Here is a 21,534-nt window from a genome sequence, read left to right on the forward strand (position 1 = left end):
AAAAGCCTGTAGAACAGGTTGGCACACTGTCACTGAATCAGCTGGTCTGAGCAGGAGAGCATGTGTCTTGTTCAGATTTAATTACATCACAGAAGCCTTAGAGCAATAGTTCTTTTTATATATTGTACATCATTTTGTGGGGAATGCTCCAAAAATGTAGTACATAATGAATACAGCAAAATGTTATAGTGGAAAGGCTAGGTTTTAAATACACCATGGTCTCTTATGCGCTGTCAGTACCATGCTCAGAACAACTTTGCTACCAAAGTGGTGCCACAGAAGTGGTCAGTTGCCATGCGATTCTGATCCGACAGATGTCCTTCCTGTGCAAGGGAAGATGCCCTGCTCTGTTTCACCAAGATTAGGTTTTGAGAAGAAGCATTTCTATTGCAATGTCTTATATATATTTAATTTTTATTGACAGTTGCACACAACCAATAATAAACTCAGCATTACTTGTCATCTTAAAAAGCTGCTCTGCTTTCCCAGTCTTTGTACCTTTCACTTTGTGTGGATGTGCTAAGATTTTTAGTACAATTTGTTCATTATATCCTTCATCCTCCCAAACCCCTTCAGAAGGTGCACTGGAGTTTGATGCTTGGGTTTGTCATGGACCACTTACTATGAGGCAACAGTACAATGGCCTTACTCATGCGAAACAGCAACATATAATGCCACACAGAAACCATGAGACAATGCAGTACCATGTAGACTTAACTCATGGATGCTTTTATCAGTGCAAAATGCAAGTGCATATACATGAAAACATTTTAGTCTTATTTATAAATAAACCATTAAAAATGTATACACCTTAAATCCTTTTTTAAAATGACATAGTATTATTATTATTATTGTACAACTTTGGTTCTATAAGAACACCAGGTGCCATTTCACACCCAGAATAGGGGAAGATTCACTGCTAGGGTCCAAGGACTGCTCTTGGACAGATTCAGAATTAAATGGCAAAAAAAGTGGTATATTTTGAGAGCATTTCTAGAAATAGATTTTCTGGCCTAATGTTGCTCCACTGGCTAAATTGTGCCATGCTTAACAAAAACTTATAACATTAAAAAAGAGGCCATTGAAAACTGATTTCTTCAGGCTACAATCCTAACTTAACTGAAGTCAACAGCAGAACCAGAGAAGGGCATCAGGTGCATTTGCCTAGGGCCAGCTGTGAGGCAAGGGACATGCAGGCAGAAGCAAAACCAAAATGTAAAGTTTCAGAATTGTAACCACCATTTTTGTTCAAACATCAAATGAATGGGGCACACATTTTTAAGGCTATCCAAGGTGTAGAAATGTCTTGCCACAATTTTGGTAACAACCAATCTGGATTGTTTCTGAAATTATACTTAGCGTATATTATTGGACAATGAAAAAAGGTATAGATCCAAAAAGGCTTCCTAACCTCCACCTGGGCCTGAAAGCCCTGCATGGGGCTACTCAGTTCTGTGCCAGCATTGTGCACGCTGGGGCTCGACACAGGGTTAGGAAACAAGTATTCCTTTACCCTGAGGAAACCTCCTGCCTGCACAAATCCAGCATTACATTCAGTGTGGGCCTGGTGGCCCCCTTGCACCAGCAATGGATAGGATTGGGCCATTAATATCATTTCTATCTCATTTTTATCTCCAGTTTTTCCAGTGAAGCCTGATAAGATGCAGGGTGGATTCTAAACCACATTAAAAGTGTTCCAGGGCATAACATTTTTTGCAATAATTAAACTGTGTGCCAAGAGAGCCAAAATCCATGATGTTGTTAACTAAAATACCATACAAACTTAAAACATCCTTTAGAGGAGAATTTCAGATTGTATTGAAGAAACAACTGGGTGCAGTAACATACCCACAATATACATATAATCCATTCATCTGGATTACAATTTTTGTCCCGAGCCAAGAAATTATTAGCATATATTGCAATTATCCTGTAGGATATATGAATATAAAAAACCACAACATTCAAACACCTTAAAGAAGAGTTTTGTATGATCCATCTCCAAACTTATTTGGCAAGATTATAGCAGATATGTGTTTGCATTTTCAGGCTCATGTTGTTATTCTGCTCTCATTGAGCAAAATAGAGCCATGCTGAATACTTTTGGAAAGAAAATACTGTTAAGTAAACACCCGATAACATAGTATATAAAACAGTTTGTTTCCAAAGTAAATATGAAAACTGAGTTCTCATATTCTGCAGCTAAATCAAGCTTTACTGGGAATGGCTTTGAAATATTCCTCCAGGGCGATGGCGATGATACCTCCATACCAGTTCTGAAGCCAGACATGCTCAATGTTCATTTTCATAAAGAACCATTCATAATGGCGAGGCCATTTTCTCATGACTGGGTGCCTGGAAGAACAAACATAACCAAACGGATTTACAAGAACATTGATCTTCTTCCAGCCAATAGTTCCTAATTTTTTTCATAGCCAAAGCATCCGTTTTCACATCAGCACTATCTACTACTTATACGGATGTATGCAATGTGTCACTGTAAAAACGAACTTCCACACTTGCTAATGATTCACTAGCTAGTAGGTACAGTGGCATCTGCCAGTTGAAAATAACCACCCTCTCCACTTTTAAAGCACATTTTAAAGCTTGAATATGTACTCAATTACTTATACATATGTTTAGCCCTGGTTTTAAAAAAAAACCTAACATCCTAATTTCTTGCATTATACAGGACAAACAAGAAGAAAAGCAACAAAACATAGTGGTTCAGACATATTTTAGTCTTCCAATTTGGACAGATGCACTGTTTGCACAGATGCATTGTTTAATTTTGGACAGATGCACTGTAGACTATCATACTGCTCTGGAATTAGGGACTAAGAGATGTAGCCCATTGGTGAAATTTGTACCAGCTAGTGTACTGTGATATTCCCTTATGCTAACACTGAACATAATCCAATCAAGATTAAAGAACCTTTAATCAATTCCATTGACTAAGGGCACAATCCTGAAAGGGAGATAGGCCAGCGCAAATCCCTTTTGCGGGTCCAGAGGTGTCACAAATGTGCCATAAGGCACGTTAGCGCCACTGAGTGAGGAGGAAGGCTGGCCCAAACCCTGCGGGCCAGCACAAATATTAAGTCTGCACCTGCCAAGCCAGGCCAACACAGGGGCCTGGGGGGTGTGAAGGAGGAAGGAAGGCATTTTGGAGCAAGAGATGGCAGGCGGTGGGCAGGCCACGGGTGAGCTGGAATGGGGCCAGGATACAGTACTTGTGCTGGATCCAAACACTGGTCCCAGGCAGCCTGGAGCAGTTCTGGGCTGCTCGGACCTGCACTACCTCTAGGTGGGGCAGATCTGAGTTAGCCCCATTGGGGCTGCTGTGGCATTACCCACAGGAAGGAATTCTCCTTGCCCTGGGCTGAGCCACAGGCAGCCCCAACCCTCACTGGATACGGGGCAGGCCAACCTGCCTCCTTGCTCCAGCATGAGTTAGGATTGGGCCATTCATCAATTCCACTGATTTTAACAGAAGAATTAAGCATTGACTAAATAAATTTTTAAACGCTTAATTTTGGCCAAACGCCTTTTTCAATTAACATTTAACTCTTGTGAGCAGACTTTTTTGAAGAAATTCTGGTCTCAAAGGAAGAAATCTATCCCTAGAATTCCCTCAATTATTAGTCCTAATGGCTTGTCTTACGTACATTGTTTTCTTCTTCTTCCAAGAACAGTAGCAGTGGATTCACACTGACCTTGAAAATAAGGCTTGCTTGGCAAATTCCATTTCTTCTGGAGACACTGTAATCATCTGTCCTGTAAGAATAAGCCTGGCACACCGTGGATCATCTGGGTCAACAATAGATTTTCTGCAAGCAAAGAAAAACGTTGATACTACATTAATACTTACAGGTCCAGCCTTGTTATACATGGATTTGACTCAACACGAATGACCCCTGCAAATGAGAAGGAATGTGCTGATCCCTGGAGAAGGGGAAAAATGCACCCCTTTAAAATCACCGTTTTAAAAACTGCTTTTTACTGTTGCAGAGAGACAGTCATGCCTAACCTAACAGGTATAGCCTAGGTATCCACAGATTTTCTATCTCTGAGCTGATGAAAAGTTCCCTTTAAATCAGGAGTGCCCAGACCCCGGCCCTGGGGCCACTTGCGGCCCTCGAGGTCTCTCAATGCGGCCCTCAGGAAGCCCCCAGTCTACAATGAGCCTCTGGCCCTCCAAAGATTTGTTGGAGCCCGCTCTGGCCCGACACCACTGATCTCAGCAACTGAGGCAACTATTTGACCTCTCGCATGAGCTGTGGGGTGAGGGCTACCTCCACTGCTTGTTGTTTCACATCTGTGATGCAGTAGCAGCAGCAAAGGAAAGGCTAGCCTTGCTTTGTGCAAGGTCTTTTATATGCCTTGAGCTATTGCAAGATCTTCATTCATTCATATAAGTTCATCTTTAATATATTCATTTATGTAAACTTATTTAAATTTATTCAAATTTTAAATGTAAATTAATTCTCCCCCCCCCCCGGCCCCCGACACATTGTCAGAGAGCCGATGTGGCCCTCCTGCCAAAAACTTTGGACACCCCTGCTTTAAATTCAAGGAAAACAGTCATTTAATAATACCAGAGGGGGCAGCCTGCTGACAATCCATCAGTCATTCTCTCTGCAGGCTTCACTCCTCCCTTCCCCCTAGCACGTGAAAGAAGGCTAGACAGCAGAGATTATCACCTCCTATCACCTCCTCAATTCTTTCCCCCCAGCTGGGGCCTATGGCATCACTAGGGAGGTGCAGGGGGGTGCAGGCTGCACTGGGTGATGCACAAGAGGGGGGTGACGTGCACTGGGAGGGAGATGTGCTAAAATCGTGGTGGTTAGGAGTAATACCATCATGTTAGATACCGTTGGATGCAGAATTTCGAGCAGAATGCAATGCAAAAAACGGGAGTGAAATATCTTCTTTCTATCAAAAGTTTTTGGCAAAAAACCAGAAAACAAAAAATGTATGGAGCCCAATGGAAAGAGAAACCAAGGGGTGTCGCACGTTTACTCGTGAGTAGCTGAGCTTGCCTTAGTCTGTCTGAAAGGGCAGGCTGAGAGGAATCAAACAACACCAAAATGGTCCTGATCCAATGAACGTAGCCCCCAAAAAACACCTGAGAAGGAGTCCCTCCCTCCAAGCTGGTGAATGTATTGAACCCTATGGAAAGCAAAACTAAGCCACATGGTCACGTTTACTCGCGAATAAGCAAATGTGCCTTGGCTCCTGGGCAGGTCAGGCAAAGGAAAATGTGAGGCCACCAGAATGGTCCTGATTTGATGCAACTGGAGCTAAACAAATGCTCCAGAAGGCAACCCCCCCATAAAAAGAATGAAACAGGCTTGACAGGGTATGGTGAAATTTTTTTCTGTTTTTGGCTGCAGTCCTATCCACACTTTCCTGGGAGTAAGCCCCACCGACTATAATGGGACTTACTTTTGAGTAGACAGGCATAGGATTGGGCTCTCAGACTTGCAAAGCCACGTGGGTTCTGATAGTGATATTCTTGAAATATAAGAACGTAAATTGAACTGGGTACTGGGTAGGGGTGAAAATCTTACTGGTTCGTTTTGGGGTGGGGTGTTATTGCAGGCAGGCTACAGAGAAAATTCACTTGGTGGAACAGGGCTGGCTTTCCCTTATTTATTGATTTTAATTTATTTATAATTATTTATTTTAATTTGCTTTATGATGTGTCCTGGACAGATTGTCATTCTAAGAAGTGGGTCCCAGTGCTAAAGTTTGAGAACTGCTCCACTAAGGTGTTAGTAAGTTGACACCCTGGGGGGAGGTGACACCACTAGTGACCAAAATCACTAAAATCAGAGTTTGGAGGAATAATACCATCATGTTATACATCAATCAATGTGTAATTTCATGCAGAATGCGATGAAACAAACTACATTGAAATATCTTTATTCTATCAAAAGCTACAGCCAAAAAACCAGTGGGGCGAGGCGATGATAGATCACCACGCCCACCGCCTAGGGTGTTGCCCCGCCCACTGCAGGGGGGTGACGCGCTGGCCTCCCGCACCGGGTGACGGGAACCCTAGTGATGCCACTGTTTGGGGCTCCTGGTGAAGGGAGGGATTGCTGTCTCCTAGTGAAGCCTAAGTGCCTGGAGAGAAACTGATGGCCTCTGTGTGCATTACAAAGGTCAGCAAGGCTGATAATAATAATAATGACCTGTATTTTTAATCAGCACTTTTGCTTTTAGATTTACATAGCTTGGCTTAATATATACCACAGCATTCCCCCAAAAGTGATCGGATCATACCACTTTATCATGAAGGGAAGATGTTATATGCGTCATATATGAGCAACAAATATGGGTATCAGAAACGATACTGTATAAAGGACAAGTAGGTTTGAATGCAGTTTCAGATAAGACCAGTGGCTATCAGCAGTCACATCTTTGTTGCAACAAACTTACTACTGATATTCACAACACTTGTATGAAACTACCTAATGTCCACATAATTATCAGGTATTAGAATATTAGAACAATCTTGCCCAAATATAAGGTTTTAATTCATGCTTGGTTCAAAAAGGTATTGCTATGTTGTTGGTCCTCTGAGAGTGCAAGATTCAGGATAATCAAGTTCCAAGCTGTCTAAAATTGTCAAAAGCAAGAGAATGCTGAATCATACATGCACATACATCAATTAGTTTGTCATTTATCAATGCACAGGTGGACCGTTTTGGGGGGGAAAAGGGGGTCATCAGGTCAACAAGCTCCATGCTTACTTATTCTACTCTCTTTTCAGCATGGGCCTAAGACTAGGGGAAAAAGGACTAACTGAATTCCCACTGAAGTAGCAAATGAAGCTGTTTTTAAAATGTGAGGGGGCAGTTTAATAACATGGGGGGGCTGGGACAGAAATGGAGCTGAAGTGTCCCTACATCCTTGCTGCCATTTTGTGGCATTTCGTATGCCTTCTGCATTCTTAACATTTATTATTTAATTATTTAACAAAAAGGGAAAGAAGGAACAAATTCACATGTTTATCGTAACATGCAGATTAGCTCAGAACAGCACAGAAATGACATTAACCTGGGAAAGATTGTTCTTGTTGAACTGCTGAAACACACACCTCAATGGGATCTCCCAGATAAAGCATAGCCTCCTCACCTCCAATGAAACTCCCTCTAGTTATAATAATATAATAAACGTATAACTTATAAGTTATAATAATATAATAAACTCTAGTTGTTATACTACTGCAGGCCAGTTCTGAGGGCGTTACCCTCCCCAATACTGATATATTTATTTGGATTTTAATCCCAGCAAAGTGACTGGAAGCAAATTCCAGACCATTCTATGTAATAGCAACATTGAGCAACCCATTCCTGAGCTGCCTGGTGTGCAGGGCTGCAGCAGCACCAAAAATGGCTGCTGCTGCATCCTGTATACTTTGCAGGCACCCGTCTGCAGCTCCTCGGGAGGAGGGGATTTTTGTCCCCTTCCCCCAGGTAAGTCGAGTAGCCCCGCAATGGGGCTACTCAATTCCACGCCGACCGTAGAATTTTGAGCCTCCATGTCGGGCCAGCAGCCCAAAACAGAGGCTTACTCCCTCCCCCCCAGAACACCTCCTCCCCACCCTCTCCCCACCTTTCCTCTGCCTACCCCCCACCCCGGAATGCCTACTCCCCAACTCCCTGCCACTTGGTGGCCTGCACAACTGCTGAGTGGTTGAGCTCTGGTGCTCCCCCAATGGTAGCCCAGCGCCAGCCAGTGCTGGGCTACCACTGGTGGAGCACCGGTGCTAGGGCTCACAAATGTGCCATGTGGTACATTTGTGACAGTGTGCACGGGCAGTGAGCCTGTGCACTGAGCTCAGGATTGGGCTCTAAGGCTGCGATTCTACCCACACTTACCTGGGAGCAAGCCTCATTTACTAATGGGACTGACTTCTGAGTATACATACATAGGATTGGGCTGTAAGTCTGGGCATATAATGCAGGAGCAGTCACAACAGCGTCCGTAGTTTTAATTTTAGTTTCTACTTATTGTTAATTTGGATATTAATTCTAGAGGCACTGAAAGGTTATTTTCCATTATGCAAGCATAAATTAAAGGAACCCTATGAGATATGAAAAGTATTTATTATAATAAGTCTCCCTTCAACTCAAGAAATGGAAGATTTACAAGGCCAGTTTGTGCAGCCTACCCAAACTTATGCATATGTATTTGGAAATAAGTTAAACGGTGTTCATTTGAACTTAACTGCTGAATAAGTGTGCATTGGATTGCAGCCTTAATATCACAGACATCAAAAGCATTACCATCAGTGCGTGCAATGGTGAACAATAAGAACTGTTCAACATTTTAAGAAATGACCTTGGATGATGGGGTAGAAGGAATACTTATCAAATTTGCAGATGATACGAAGTAGGGGGAATAGCTAACACTATTAGCTAACGCAAGGCTGAATCAGAATTCAAAATGACCTTGATGGGCTCAGCTAGAGACCCCATATCAGCAAGATGAAGTTCAGCAGAGACAAATGTAAAGTCCTGCAAGTAGATAAAAAAACGTCAGAGGCACATGCAGAGGATGGAGGAGATCTGGCTTGGAAGCCACACTTATAAAAAGGTCTTACAGCTCAATCCTATCCCACTTTTCAGCCACGATGCAGCCGTGCTGCCAGGGCACATACTGCATTCTGTGATAGTGAGGAGCAGTCATGGAGCTTACTCAAGGTAAGGGAATGTTCTGATGCTGTAGCAGTTGCCTGCACTGAGCAGCAGACTGCACTAGATGATCAATGAGGTCTCTTCCAGCTCTAACATTCTATGGTTCTAAACTGGAATTCATTCAGTCTCCATTACTTGGATTATACTTGATTTACTTTGTATTCTTATATTACCTGCAGACATTCAATTTAGTTTAATGCAGTTTAATCCCAAACTTTTTAGCACTGGGACCCACTTTTTAAAATGGCAGTGTATCAGGACTCACCTTGTTTTATAAGACTTTTCAAAAAATCACTTTACCAGCCGCTCAAGTCTCTGTTTTTATCCTTTTTTACTTTGGGGGGGGGGCACACAGCCTTCTGGAGCATTTGTTGAACTCCATGTTTATCCGATTGGGACCATTCTGGTTGTATTGGCCTGCCCTTCGAAATGGGCCAAAGTACGTTTGCCTACTCGTAAGTAAACACACATGTGTTGCTTCATTTGGGGCTCAATACATTTTCCTTACCAGCTTGTTAGTTTTGCCACCCACCAAAAATCCAATTGCGACTCAGTTTGGGAACCACTGGTTTAATGGGATCACTTTGGCAAATCTGATTTACAGTGCAGACCTATGCATAACTGATCAGAACTAAGCCGCACTGCTTTCAGTGGGATTTATTCCCAGGTAAGTCTTGGTAAGTCGCAGGCAAGGATTGCCGCCTTAGGCATTGGCAGCCACAGCATAACAAAATTAGAATCCGCAAGCCATATATTCATCAACAGAAATGTATGGGAGTTCTCCAGATTAAGTCACTTGTGAACTATAGACCAAGCTTATTGTATATCCACCTCCCCTATAACCATTGTTAGCAGATCCTCAAGAATTAATACTCTATTGCAGCATTTCTCAACCTTGGATACACGTACCACTGGCAGTATATGAGGTGGTGTTCAAAGGTACATGCCATACCTCCAGACACCCGCTACCCAACAGCAATATCAGAACACGATGCACTAAAAATGATAGGAGGCGAGGCTTGGCAGGCAGAGCTCCAGTACGCTGTTTTCGTGTCCTTGAAAAAGTCCTATCCACCCTGAGGCTTTTTCTGGTATCGTGCATCACATCCCGGTCTGGCACACCTCCCAACCCAGAAATAATTGGTGATGACGTCATCACCAATTACTTCGCGCGCAGTGGCCTTCTATTGGCAAATAGCTTTCAGTAAATGCTTATCTGGAATGGATTTTAACAAATTGTTGCTTCTAAATACTACCTCTTAATACAGCTGTCAATAACTGCTTGTTTTATGACCAAAAATGAGTTTAAGTAATGCAGTTGAAACAGACGTGTGTTGAATTAACTTCTCAGGTGTGCATATTTTGCTGAGTAAAGCATTGTCTATTTTCAAGCTAATCAATACAGAAAAGCAAAAAAACAAAACTCCAGAACCAACACCATTTACTTTATGTCTGCATTTCTTTTTTCACCTACAGTTCTATGTGCACTTACTAGACAGTAAGTCCCCATGACTTCAGTGGGACTTAGTTCAAGTCATCATACACTGTACTGGGCTGCAAGGCTACAATCCTGCATACAGCTGTGGGTGCACACCTCCATCTGAAGCCAATGGCACTTTTCTGAACCTCACTGCATGCCAAACTTCAACCTAGAAGGATGTATTTTGAATATGTTCCAATAGATTCAGCAATCTTGATTTTTCCCTTACTGAAATTTCACTTGCTAAAGGTTATCTGATATTATCTGGTGAAAATACTTCTACAGATCAAAAGAAAAGACCTCCAAGGAATAATTAGATGTTTGTCCTATGCAAATTCTGTTGTGTAATAAACATAAACCTATAGTTTGGTTTGCTTTATGACTCAGTGCCTAGCTCCTCTTTGACTTTTCCTTTTCACACTTCAGAGATACACAGCTATATGTCTGCCCACTCTTCAGCTGACGGTGACTTACATTAACATATTTACCTACAGTTAAAAGGTGACAATTATGACAGGTCTATGTATTCCCCCACCCCACTACAAACATGCAACTTTTTATCTGTACCAACATGGACCCGGCTGGTCTCTCTCAGTAAAACTTTGTTCTTTCTCACATCAAATATATCTTTCAGTTCCTTATTATTTTACTTTAGAGCAGGGGTGTCCAAACATTTTGACAGGAGGGCCACATCATCTCTCTGACACTGTCGGGGGCCAGGAAAAAAAAGAATTAATTTACATTTAAAATTTGTAAATTCATTAGAATGAATGAATGAATGAATTCAAAAATGAGTTCATTAGAGGTGGAACATATATGAATGAATGAAGGTCTTGCAGTAGCTCATGGCCTATAAAAGGCCTTGCACAAAGCAAGGCCATCCTTTCCTTCACTGCCACTGCTGCATATCAGACATGAAACAGCAAGTAGTGGAGGGAACCCTCATCCCACAGCTCATGTGAGAGGTTGAACAGTCAACAGTCGCCCTCATGCTGAGAGTACTTGTGTCAGCCCAGCAAGGGCTCCAGCAAGTCTCCAAAGGGCCAGAGACTCTTTGGGGGCTCCCTGCAGGCCAGATTGGGAGCCCCAGAGGGCCACAAGTGGCCCCCAGTCCAGGGTTTGGGCACCCCTGCTATAGAGCAACAGTTCCCAAACTTGCTGGGGCTTCGAGACATCAGGAAGTGCATTACAATGATGCAAAATGCTTCATGTGGCAACATCACCACCATTCCTGGTTCCAAAGCCTAACGGAATTTAAAAAGTGGTAAGAGGGTCAAGGGCAGGAGGGTGGGCTTTTCACAGTGTGTAGTTTTCACAGGCTTCAGCACTGCCTGCCGTGCTGAGCCTCCTGCCACTGTCTGGAAACTCACATTGTGGTGTCACTGCTGGTCAATGGGAAGTCCATTATGGCCCTGCAAGTCCCTTGCAACTCCCCACTCTGGCAAAGTAGTTCATGAGGTAAAGGTCAACAGACACATACGGATATGCAAGCAATTGTTATAGAATTTAATATTTTTTACTTTTGGAGGGGCTATCAGAATGTTTTTGGCAAAGACGAAGTTGGTACCAGACTCTGGTACTAAGCTATCATAATGGGAGCTTTCTTCAAGGTAGAATAGCACTATGGAATGGAATCCAGACTCAGACCATGTAGGGGCAAAGGGTTAAGCCCCCCACCCAGCCACAGTTGCTGTTTAGTTGCTGTTTACTGAACAAAAATAAGCACACCTAGTCCCAATCATACGCTTAAATTAACATTAGGTTTGATCCATAGTCAAGGGGATTGGACTAGCCATTCAATTAGGCCATTAGGCAAACAATTTCAGCAGTCAAACTATATAAAAATGGGGAACTGGGGTAGGAGGAGGTGCTCTGAATAATGGGAAAACATGCTGTTTACTTCCATCCTTCTCCCCTCTGTGTTGTATCCCTTATGTTAATCTCTGTACTGTCTTCAGGCAGCTCTGAAAAATGCTAAGCACACTGACCAGCTTATAAAAATAAAATGAATAGGCTCCCCTCTTCTGCACTGCCATGGGCAAAAGCTTATCATCAGAGCTTCTTGTAAGAACAGATTCTCAATCTAGACCACTAGTTCCCAACCCGTGGTTCACTAGACTCTAAGAAATGGTCTGCAAAGTCTCCCCCCCTCCCCCCAAAAAGATAGCTTTAGATCTCTTCCAGCATCTCACCAGGTGAGTGCTCCCACACAGACCACCAGATAGGGCGGAGAATGGGTAGCCCGTAGCCCCAGCCGGCAACAAAAGCAGCTACCTACAAATCTCTATATGTAATATAATAAACCTCTAATAATTAATATCTAATTATCACAAATGTAATTGTATTTTTTGTGGGCAGGGGGTGGGGGAGTTGCATGCGGTCCACAGTGATTCCAATTTTTGCTTCACTGGTCCATAGGCTCCTAAAGGTTGGGAACCATTGTTCTATGATGACAGTGCTTCGTATGATTAAAAACCCACTATTATATCACTTGAGAGGGAGCACGTGTTGATAAATGTTTTTCCTTTGCCACCCACTTCATTCTATTCCTCCCTCAGAGGCTTTCAGTTTCAGAATGACTCAGAAGAAGAAACCAACAATCTCTTTATTAAAGTGCTTCTGCAGAGGCCGAACAATACAAGAATACTACCAAACTTATAAGTATCTAGTGGGGTTCAATGGAAAATTTTACTTCCTCACTATTTTGGCCATTCACAGCTGTTAGGGAACAATTCAAAGGCCATTTCTACTGGAGCAGAATCACTAGTTTCAGTGTAGGGTTGGACCAGTTTAAGCAGCCTGTTAAATCTCTTCTCCACACACTGCAATCCTATACTCACCTGGAAGTAAGTTCCATTGACCTCAGTGACGTTACTTCTGAACAAGCAGATCATGGTGTAGAAGTATGTGCATACATAATATGTCAAATTTAAACCAGTTGCAACCTTGTTAACTGTTATGTTTCCCAATCAAGGGCCTCTGGGAACCATAATTATACAAAGGAGGTTATGGAGTTCTAACAAAGTAACCTCTCAAGTCCCCAGTTCTGCTTGTCAGTCCCAGAATCGATTAATCTTTTGATTGATTAATCTTTTAATAGATGCTAGTCAACTCTTTTCCTTCCTCCCATTTTGCCTCTTACCTCCCCAGAATAGTACAGAAGGCAAAGCGATGACGTCAGACAGTCTTAGTTAATGTATCACAAGCCACATTACTTTCAGTCTGTATTTGGAAAAGGGTCAATTGCATGCTTTGTATATATCCTTTGTGGATTATAAGGCACCCCTAAAGGATATGAATTAATAAGCATGTACTAGCCTTACTAATCTTCATGGTACAAACATCAAAGAAAATCTCTGTTGAAAGCAAAATTCATAATCTGAAAAGCTTCTCTTGCACTTTGGCTTCATGCTGCAGGGCAAAGTTGACCTCCTTGCTGCTGCTTTGACACAAAGAGCTCTCTCTCTCTCCCTCTCTCCCCCACCTTTTCTCACACACTTCAAAGCTTTTGATTTGAAACATCAACAGTTTATTTAAAAAAAAAATGAGATTAGTGTGTTTTAAAACCCCTTTGTTTAATTTACACCCACCCATATGCTGCATATTGAATCTTTCCCAATGTTGGGCATTGGTGGCATTGACCCCTTATACTTCAGGATTCTGCACTTTCTTTCTTAGTACTACACCCAAATGCTATCCCTGATCCTGTTCAAGTGGTACAGTATCTCACCATTCCTATATAATAGAGAGGAAAGCCTTGTTGTAGAGCCATAAATACAGTTGCTTTCCTACTGAATCCAGGGAGATGTGTTCTGCAATGTGGGTGAAGATCCTTGAAAAAACTAATTTTTTTTTTTAAATGCAAAAAAAGCGAAAGGCTCACAAAATGGGAAGCCACTGCTGCTGTGGAAGAGCTGTATTCATCATGTATACATGTTTTGTTTGTGAAGAGCTACATGAGCTGTTAAATGGTGGCGCACTCAGTTTTAAACAAATTTAACAAAATGGAATAAGTATGAGGGGCATGTGGCATTCACCATTAGCAATATCACAGACACTGTCCAATAGGCGGCCTTGACATTCACATTGTGCTCACTGGACGGACAGGAAATCACCTTTCTCCAGAAACAGCAATGGAGTTTAGATGCAGGAGGAATGCAATACAGTATTCACACTACCGAAAGAGATATGGATGATCCATAGCAAATCAGTAACAGCAGCAGATTTCTTGTGCCATAAGAATAAACTGGAAAGGCCCTAAGTGTTACTGAAAGAACGTTGCCTATAAGAAACAATATACAGTAGTCTCAAAATCATGCTACCTGCAGACCTCTCCTTCTGCCTCCGGCAATGTCAGTGAAGCGATGGGGTTTTTCATCAGATCTGCTATTGTGTGGTCCTTGGGCGTAACATAAAAGAAAGGAATTCCAGTGCTGTTGTCTGTGGGACCATCACTGATAGATAAACAATTTCCAAATGGTGCTCCTTGGATCTGAAAAATGTCAAAATAATTAGCACTTTAAAAGCATGCAATGATTCTCTACAAAGATCCTTGTCCGGAATTAATAGCACACACAACTAGATTAAGAAAATCCATTTACCTGGAGTTTCACTTCCTGGAATGTCATAGGATTGCATTTTTTAAAAAAATTAGATGTGTTAACCCACTAGTGCACCTGGGGGGTCAACGGGTAAATACCCTGGGGCACCATGCCTGTTGGGGCAGTGTCACCTTACAGAAACCTTTGGAGGGTTGGGGAGGTCGTGCATGGCTTTCTCAACCCTCCAAAGGCCTTCTAAGGCCTCTTGGAGACATTTAAACCCCACCTCCTGTTTTGAGACGAGAAGCAGGAGTAGTGTGTAAATGCTTCTTGGAGGGCTGGAGGTGGCTGTGCATGGCTTCCTCTAGCCCTCAGAAGACTCCATGGGGGGCATTCTGCGGTTCTGGCCCTGGGTGGCACAGGGGCCAGGATCACCAGTGTGTTAACCAAAACTGCTAATGAAAAATGTCTCCATTTCTGTTAAATAGATGAATTTTCACTTTCTCTCTTACCCATTCAGATGAAATGGACACCTTTATTCTCAGTGATTTTACAGGAACTAAAAAAAATATATTTGTATTAAAAACAATAGAGTTATCCTTAATATAATGTTATGCTCCTGAATGCATTTCCAGTCCTCATGGTGATTTTAATTTAATTTTTGAGGGAGATGCATAGAATATATCCACACAAAAGATTTAAACTGGTCTGGAAATTGCAGTTCTATGAGGGTGGTGAATAAACTCCAAGAGAAGATTTTCAGCATCCTTGCAGAACTATTTCCAATGAATCTTTTGGGGAAACTATGGCAGTCAAACTGGCAGAAAACGGATACAGTGTATGTAGATATACCTATACATATGCACTTTATATATAAACAGCCTCTTTTGATTTATGTATGAGGACTGAGTTATATGTAGTTGTCATCCCCACAAATGATGAAGGGGAATGCAATTCTGTACTACTTTTACAAGTAGTAAAAGTGGTAAAAGTAGAAAAAGTGAAAATGTATCTTGCAATTTACAGTAAACACCTTAACCAACGAGTTAAAAATATGGTGACAAATCAGATTTTTGTATTTCTTATGTCCTCAGGTCCAAAAGAAGTAATTTAGGTGTGTCCAGGAGAAACATCTTTTTTTCTTAGAACAGGAGAACCCCCATTTCCCCCCCCCACCATATCACAAACAACTCTTAAAACTTTTCTCCTTTCAAAAATGGTTCTGTGAGGCATGAGGAGCTGCTGTTCTGAGGCTCAATGCTCCCATTGGTGTGTGTGAAACCAGCTGTGCCATTATTTGATCTTGGACAATATATTGTCAACAAAGGTGGCATTGAGGTTGGCAGGCCAGACTTTGATGGAAGGCCCATGTTAGTGTTGCTAGTCATCAAGGATTGGTCTGGAGACTCCAGGAACTGGAATTCAGATTGATTATGGAAAGCAATCCTGGACATTTTAGCAAGGCCTCCAGGAATTTCCAACATTGCATCACAATGGAAATAAGGACTCCAGGAGTAGCTTAAGTCACATTGGGCAACCCTAACCCATGCCCATCAAAGGGCCCATCTAGCCTTGCTAAACCCTCAGCACCAGTGGCAGCACTCTACACAGCATCAAGAGGTAGACAGAGATTTGCTCCAGGACCTCCAACAACCTGGCACCAATCTGCATTGATTTTAATTACAGACATACTGCTCATAATAGATTTGACATTCACACTTCCACTGAAGGACCCTGTGAGAACACAAAAGAGAAGACTCAATAGTTCAGGAGTGTCACTGGAGACCTGAGATGGAATTACAGACTTCTACTGTACAACAGGGAATATTTAATTAATGACTTTTGTTGTCAACTAACCTTTTGGATTTCAATCACACAGAGAATGGTTGCTTTAACAGTGTTTTCTAGAGGAGTGTTTCTCAAACACTAGTTGGGTCATGTGCCAATTCCAGGTGGGTCGCGCAGCTCCTAGCTCAGCCTCTATTACAAATACCAAGTTGAAAATACAGGGTACAGAGCTGCTGGGCAGGGCGAGTTCCTGTGGGGAAAGAGGCATGATGCTTTGCCCTGAATAGGTGGGAAGTGGGGGGGGGGCTGTTGGAGTAGGATGCAAACCTGCATTCTGCTTTGACTGCTGAGCTGGAATGTTCTAGAGCAGGGATCTCTAAACTTTTCGGCCAAAGGGCCACAATAAATATCTGGCACAGTGTTGAGGACCAGGAAAAAAATTAAATATAAATAAATACATTAGAGATGGAACTTAGATGAATGAATAAATGAATGAATGGGCTCAAATGTCCAGGATTACTCCAGGCAACAACACAGTCCAAGAAATAAAGCATACACTTAATACATACTTCCATTCCCCCACCCCACAAGCACACATACCCCCATTCCCCCGCCCCATAAGCACACATACCCCCATTCCCCCGCCCCATAAACACACATACCCCCACCCCACAAGCATACATACCCCCATTCCCCCAGCCCACAAGCACAACTCCAGTTGTGTTTGGTCAAACTGGGCCAGAGGTTCTCAGAGGCTGGCCACAGGCCGGACAGAGACCCACCGTTGGCCGCATCTGGCCCCCAGGCTGGGGTTTGGAGACCCCTGTTCTAGATACTGCAGATACTGAAATGTTGCTCACAATCCAACCAAAGGTAAGCACAATTCATCCCAAAGGGAATATGAAAACGTATGCTAAACGTTCCTAGTAGAATTTGTGTAATTTTAAAGTGCTGAATTTTAACCGGAAGAAGTTTCAGTTAAAAATCACCAAAATGCATCAAATAAAACAAATGCATCAAAAAGTAGAAGGGAAACTCCCCTAAAAACTTCCTGTGCTAGGAAACAGAACACATGAAACAAATCCAACCTCTTCTGGGTATAAAACATTTCTTCTGGGGCAACTGTAGAAACAGTCATATCAACAATTCAGAGAGACCACTGGTTTCCAGCCTGTTTTCCAGTGGACACAGGTGGGCTGTGAGACCCTGAGAAGTGGTCTGTGAAGTCTCAGGAAAAAAAAGATTGCCTTTGATTACTTCCAGCATACTCCCCCTTGGACCACCAGAAAGGGCAGGGTATAAACTGCCTACAGCCAGCAACAAAATATAGCAACAGCCAACAACAAAAGCAGTAACCCACAAATTTTCACTTTAAATAATAAATCTAATAAATCTCTAATAATTATTACAAATTTAATTGTATTTTTTGTGTGAAGGGGTGGTGGTTGCATGTAGGGCCCATGAGAGGGAATGCAGGAGGTAATCTTTACCTTGGCCAAGGGTCTAAAGGGGGCCCAGGAGCCAAAAGAGGGCCTCTAGAAATTTCCTGGGATCTTATATCTTTCAGTCTCACCCAGACTTGCTGCCCATGTGGGATGCTATGTGCACGGTGGCTGCGGCTGCCACAAGCCATAAGTGCTGGGCCAAGGAATGCATACATTACACTCCTGAACACTGGGAGTTCAAATCTGGGAGGAAATTGGCCTGCTACAGTAGCTCATTGGCTTGTGGAGCTGCTTACCATGAAGGAGAGCATCAAGGACACAGCTGTGGGACTACAGCTGCTTCAGAAGTACATTTTGGAACATACGGGACACTTTCCATTCTAGTGTGAGTCTAAATACGATGATCTAATTTTCTGCAATGATTTTTTATATTTAAAATTTTTTTAGAGATTTAGGAGTGTGTTTGGTTTTCTGCATTACTGTATCTAGCTGCCAACACTGTGTTGGCAGGTACACCTGGGCTCCAAATTGGGAAGCGTGGTAGACCTAGGCTCCAAAGACTCTTCCTGTTGTTGCCACTCTCCCCCTTCCCTGTTTCACCCCTCCCCACCCCTGTTCTGCTCACCCTAGTTGCCAACCCCTCTGTTTCACCCCTTCCCTCCCCCTTAGAGAAGGGCCCAAAAGATACATTGTACCCTCTGATAAAATTCCTCTTGGAGGCCTAGGTTGCATGTGGTCCATACCAATTCCAATTTTTGTCTCAGTGGTCCATGGGCTCCTAAAGGTTGGGAACCACTGAGATACGTATCCAATTCAGAAGCAAGAACTTTAAATCACATGAAAACAAAACTGGATGCTCTGTTATACACTATTCTTTGTACATAATCTATGGATTCTTTACAAAATAAAGATTAACCTTCACTTATGAGTACAGTAATGTGTTATGAGTTTTAAAACCTTAAATGTTATTGAGATAATAAACACAATCGTTGTGACTATACATTGTATACGGTATATTTTGCCCCTGAATATAATTGTATACCCAAAACATGCTAGGCTCATTTCCCTATAACCTGTTTTTTTAGCTTCCTGTAGAGCTTCTCTATTTTTTTACAGTTAACTTAGGTGGCTCATGCCTTATATAATACCAAAGAACACAGCTTCAACCCATTGAGCATCTATGTAATATTGAAAGCTATACCTAACTCACGTATTCACATTTTTAAAAAGGAAGTTTATCCTAGTTTATCAAGTACCCTTAATTTTAATGGGAAAGTTAAGCGCCTACCTAGTGATCTCCCACTGAGATAAACAGAAGCATGCCTCAGATTGCACCCTGGTGATTGGCATTACAAGTATGCAAAATGTGTTGAAACCAGTGTAGGTGGCTACAATGTGTATAGTTCCTAGGTAAAGATTCACAATATGCAGCCCCTGTGGAATGTGACCAGCCTTCGCAATAGTCATGACATTCCAATTAACAAAACTACTGCCAAATGACCCCACCTCCCAAATAAGCCACAACAACCTACAGTGGACTATCCGATACTTCTGTGTCAACCAGCATCAGATATCTGTAGATTTTGTGGTCAATAAGAACAGCCCCGCTGGATCAGGCCATAAGCCCATCTAGTCCAGCTTCCTGTATCTCACAGTGGCCCACCAAATGACCCAAGGAGCAACTCAGAACTCAGAGGATGTGATTTTGGGGCCTAAAAGTTGCCAAAAATTTTGTGTACTGGGTTCAAATCCCTACTCAGCCATTAAAATAAAAAACACCATATCAAAGCCTACTCTATCCTCCCCCCCTCTATTTGCAGAATAAATGAATTAAGAATATGAAACTCTCTCACACCATGCACCTATGTGGAAATGGAAACAAGAATTTCAAGGAAGGTATGAAAAACTGGAGTAGCATTTTGACAACAGGCCTAGGTGTATACATCGATGATCAATATTAGAAAAATCACCTCCATGAGTAGATGGTGTTTGTAATCTTCTGCACATTTATCTGAGAGTAAGCCCCACTGAATAAAATCAATCTAACCGTCAATATGTGTGGCAGGAGTACCTCTGAAGTATAGAAATGGCTTTGGAAGTCAAAGATCTTTTTACTCAGACAGCAGTTCCTAAAAAGTCATATTGATTACTTCTAAATTTAGTGGATAAGTATCAACCCAGTATGGTTCATAGATGACTGCTGTAAATAGAACATTCACACCAAGTGAGCACACTACAGGAAATTGCTCCTGCTGTCTGCAAAGGCTTTGTGGTTTGGAAACATCTGAGTTATTTGGATAAGGGGAAAAGTCACCTTTTGAAACAGGGTGCCACTTTGGCAAATTTGCCTTGCAGACCTTTTTTAGTAATGTGGATTCCATTTTTGACATTGTTGTAAGCCATTTCTGCCCAATGTTGCATATACGCCACCTGGACCAAATGTGTACACCTGTGGGCCAGGCAAAAACAGTAACTTTTGACCCACAAGCTAAAATTCCACTGGCATTATCTTAGTTAAAAATGCGCGACCTTCTCCAAATCCACTTACAGAACTGTTGCATTCCAAGTGCTACTCATGGCGTGAAACCACCCCATCCTATTTTTCTAGGCGAGGGAGTAACAATAATGAAAGCTCCTTCATTTGCACACTCTCTAACGCAGGCTCCCGCTGATTGGAGTGAAAATATTCTCTAGCGGTGCTGCTATTGGATCAGGATAGTAACAGATCTATTTTTTATTATTACGATTACTTTAATAAGCACCCACAAACAACACAGAGTGGGGGGGGGGATAAAACCACCTGCAAGGTGTTTCTCTCCAAAGAGCTACAGGTACATTAAAACCCCATCTGCATTTCTAGGAGAGAGATGCTGCTGGTGGTACCTTTTCTTGGGTGGATGTTGTAGCCAAGAAGCCCCAGTTGTTGTAGTGGGTCAGGAAGCGGGCCGCCCGGCTGGCTTGCTCTTGAGGAGCCAGGCTGCTGCCCATCCCTCCTTTGCTGCTCTCCCTCCGGTAGGAAAACATCCTGGAAGGCGAGGAGAGCTGCTTGGATCTGCCCGAGCCCGGCCTGGACCTGAGGTCCTCCTCCTCTTTGTAGGCAGAGGCTGGGTAGCTCTGCTTCCAGATGCTCGTGGTGTCTTCCAGCAGCGCAGGCAAGACCTCCTCGTTGGAGGAGCTGTCCAGCTCTTCCTCCACCTCATTGGTGACCGACCAGGAGACCGAGTTCACGATCACGTAGCCGCAAGCCGGGGCCAGCACCAGGCTGCACCAAAGGGCCCCCGAGAGCCAGGTCCCCCTCTGCCTGCGAGGGGTCTGGCAGCAACACCCGGGCATTGTCGAGGAAAACCTGCGCAGCTCTGAGCCGGGCTGAGGCTTTGCGGCCGAACGCAAACCAATCCCGGGCGCTTGGCTGTGTCAGCAGCGCCTCCTCGTGGGCAAAACGCCTCCCAGGCAGGGAGATGCCTGGCAAAGCCAGAAATCAGGCATTCTTCTGAGCGGCCTATAGCTGTTGCCTGAGCCTTCGCCTCCCCCCTCCTCCTCCAATCCGATTCATTGCATTTTGTTCTGGT

At 43.0% G+C, this 21,534-nt stretch overlaps 1 protein-coding gene across 1 annotated transcript; it reads right to left on the reverse strand.

The window, feature by feature from the left end:
- Positions 1–450: 450 nt before the first annotated feature.
- Positions 451–21,298, reverse strand: CREG2 (cellular repressor of E1A stimulated genes 2). The gene is made up of 4 exons (XM_066621327.1): positions 20,849–21,298; positions 14,514–14,683; positions 3,717–3,830; positions 451–2,355 (listed from the first exon to the last, which is right to left on the reverse strand). Exons 1-4 carry the CDS (start codon positions 21,296–21,298, stop codon positions 2,208–2,210), a joined length of 882 nt encoding a protein of 293 aa, XP_066477424.1. The 3' UTR covers positions 451–2,207.
- Between the last annotated feature and the right edge of the window lie 236 nt (positions 21,299–21,534).

The sequence above is a fragment of the Tiliqua scincoides genome, chromosome 3 (genome assembly GCF_035046505.1).
Source record: "Tiliqua scincoides isolate rTilSci1 chromosome 3, rTilSci1.hap2, whole genome shotgun sequence".
Classification (NCBI taxonomy): domain Eukaryota; kingdom Metazoa; phylum Chordata; class Lepidosauria; order Squamata; family Scincidae; genus Tiliqua; species Tiliqua scincoides.

Excerpts from the sequence above, each read along its gene's own strand:
- CREG2 (XM_066621327.1), bottom strand. The coding sequence starts at position 21,298 with ATGCCCGGGTGTTGCTGCCAGACCCCTCGCAGGCAGAGGGGGACCTGG. Across the intron at positions 14,684-20,848 it reads CAACATCCACCCAAGAAAAG|ATCCAAGGAGCACCATTTGG; the intron begins GTACCACCAGCA and ends GACATTTTTCAG. Across the intron at positions 3,831-14,513 it reads GCAGAAGGAGAGGTCTGCAG|AAAATCTATTGTTGACCCAG; the intron begins GTAGCATGATTT and ends CTTTGCTTGCAG.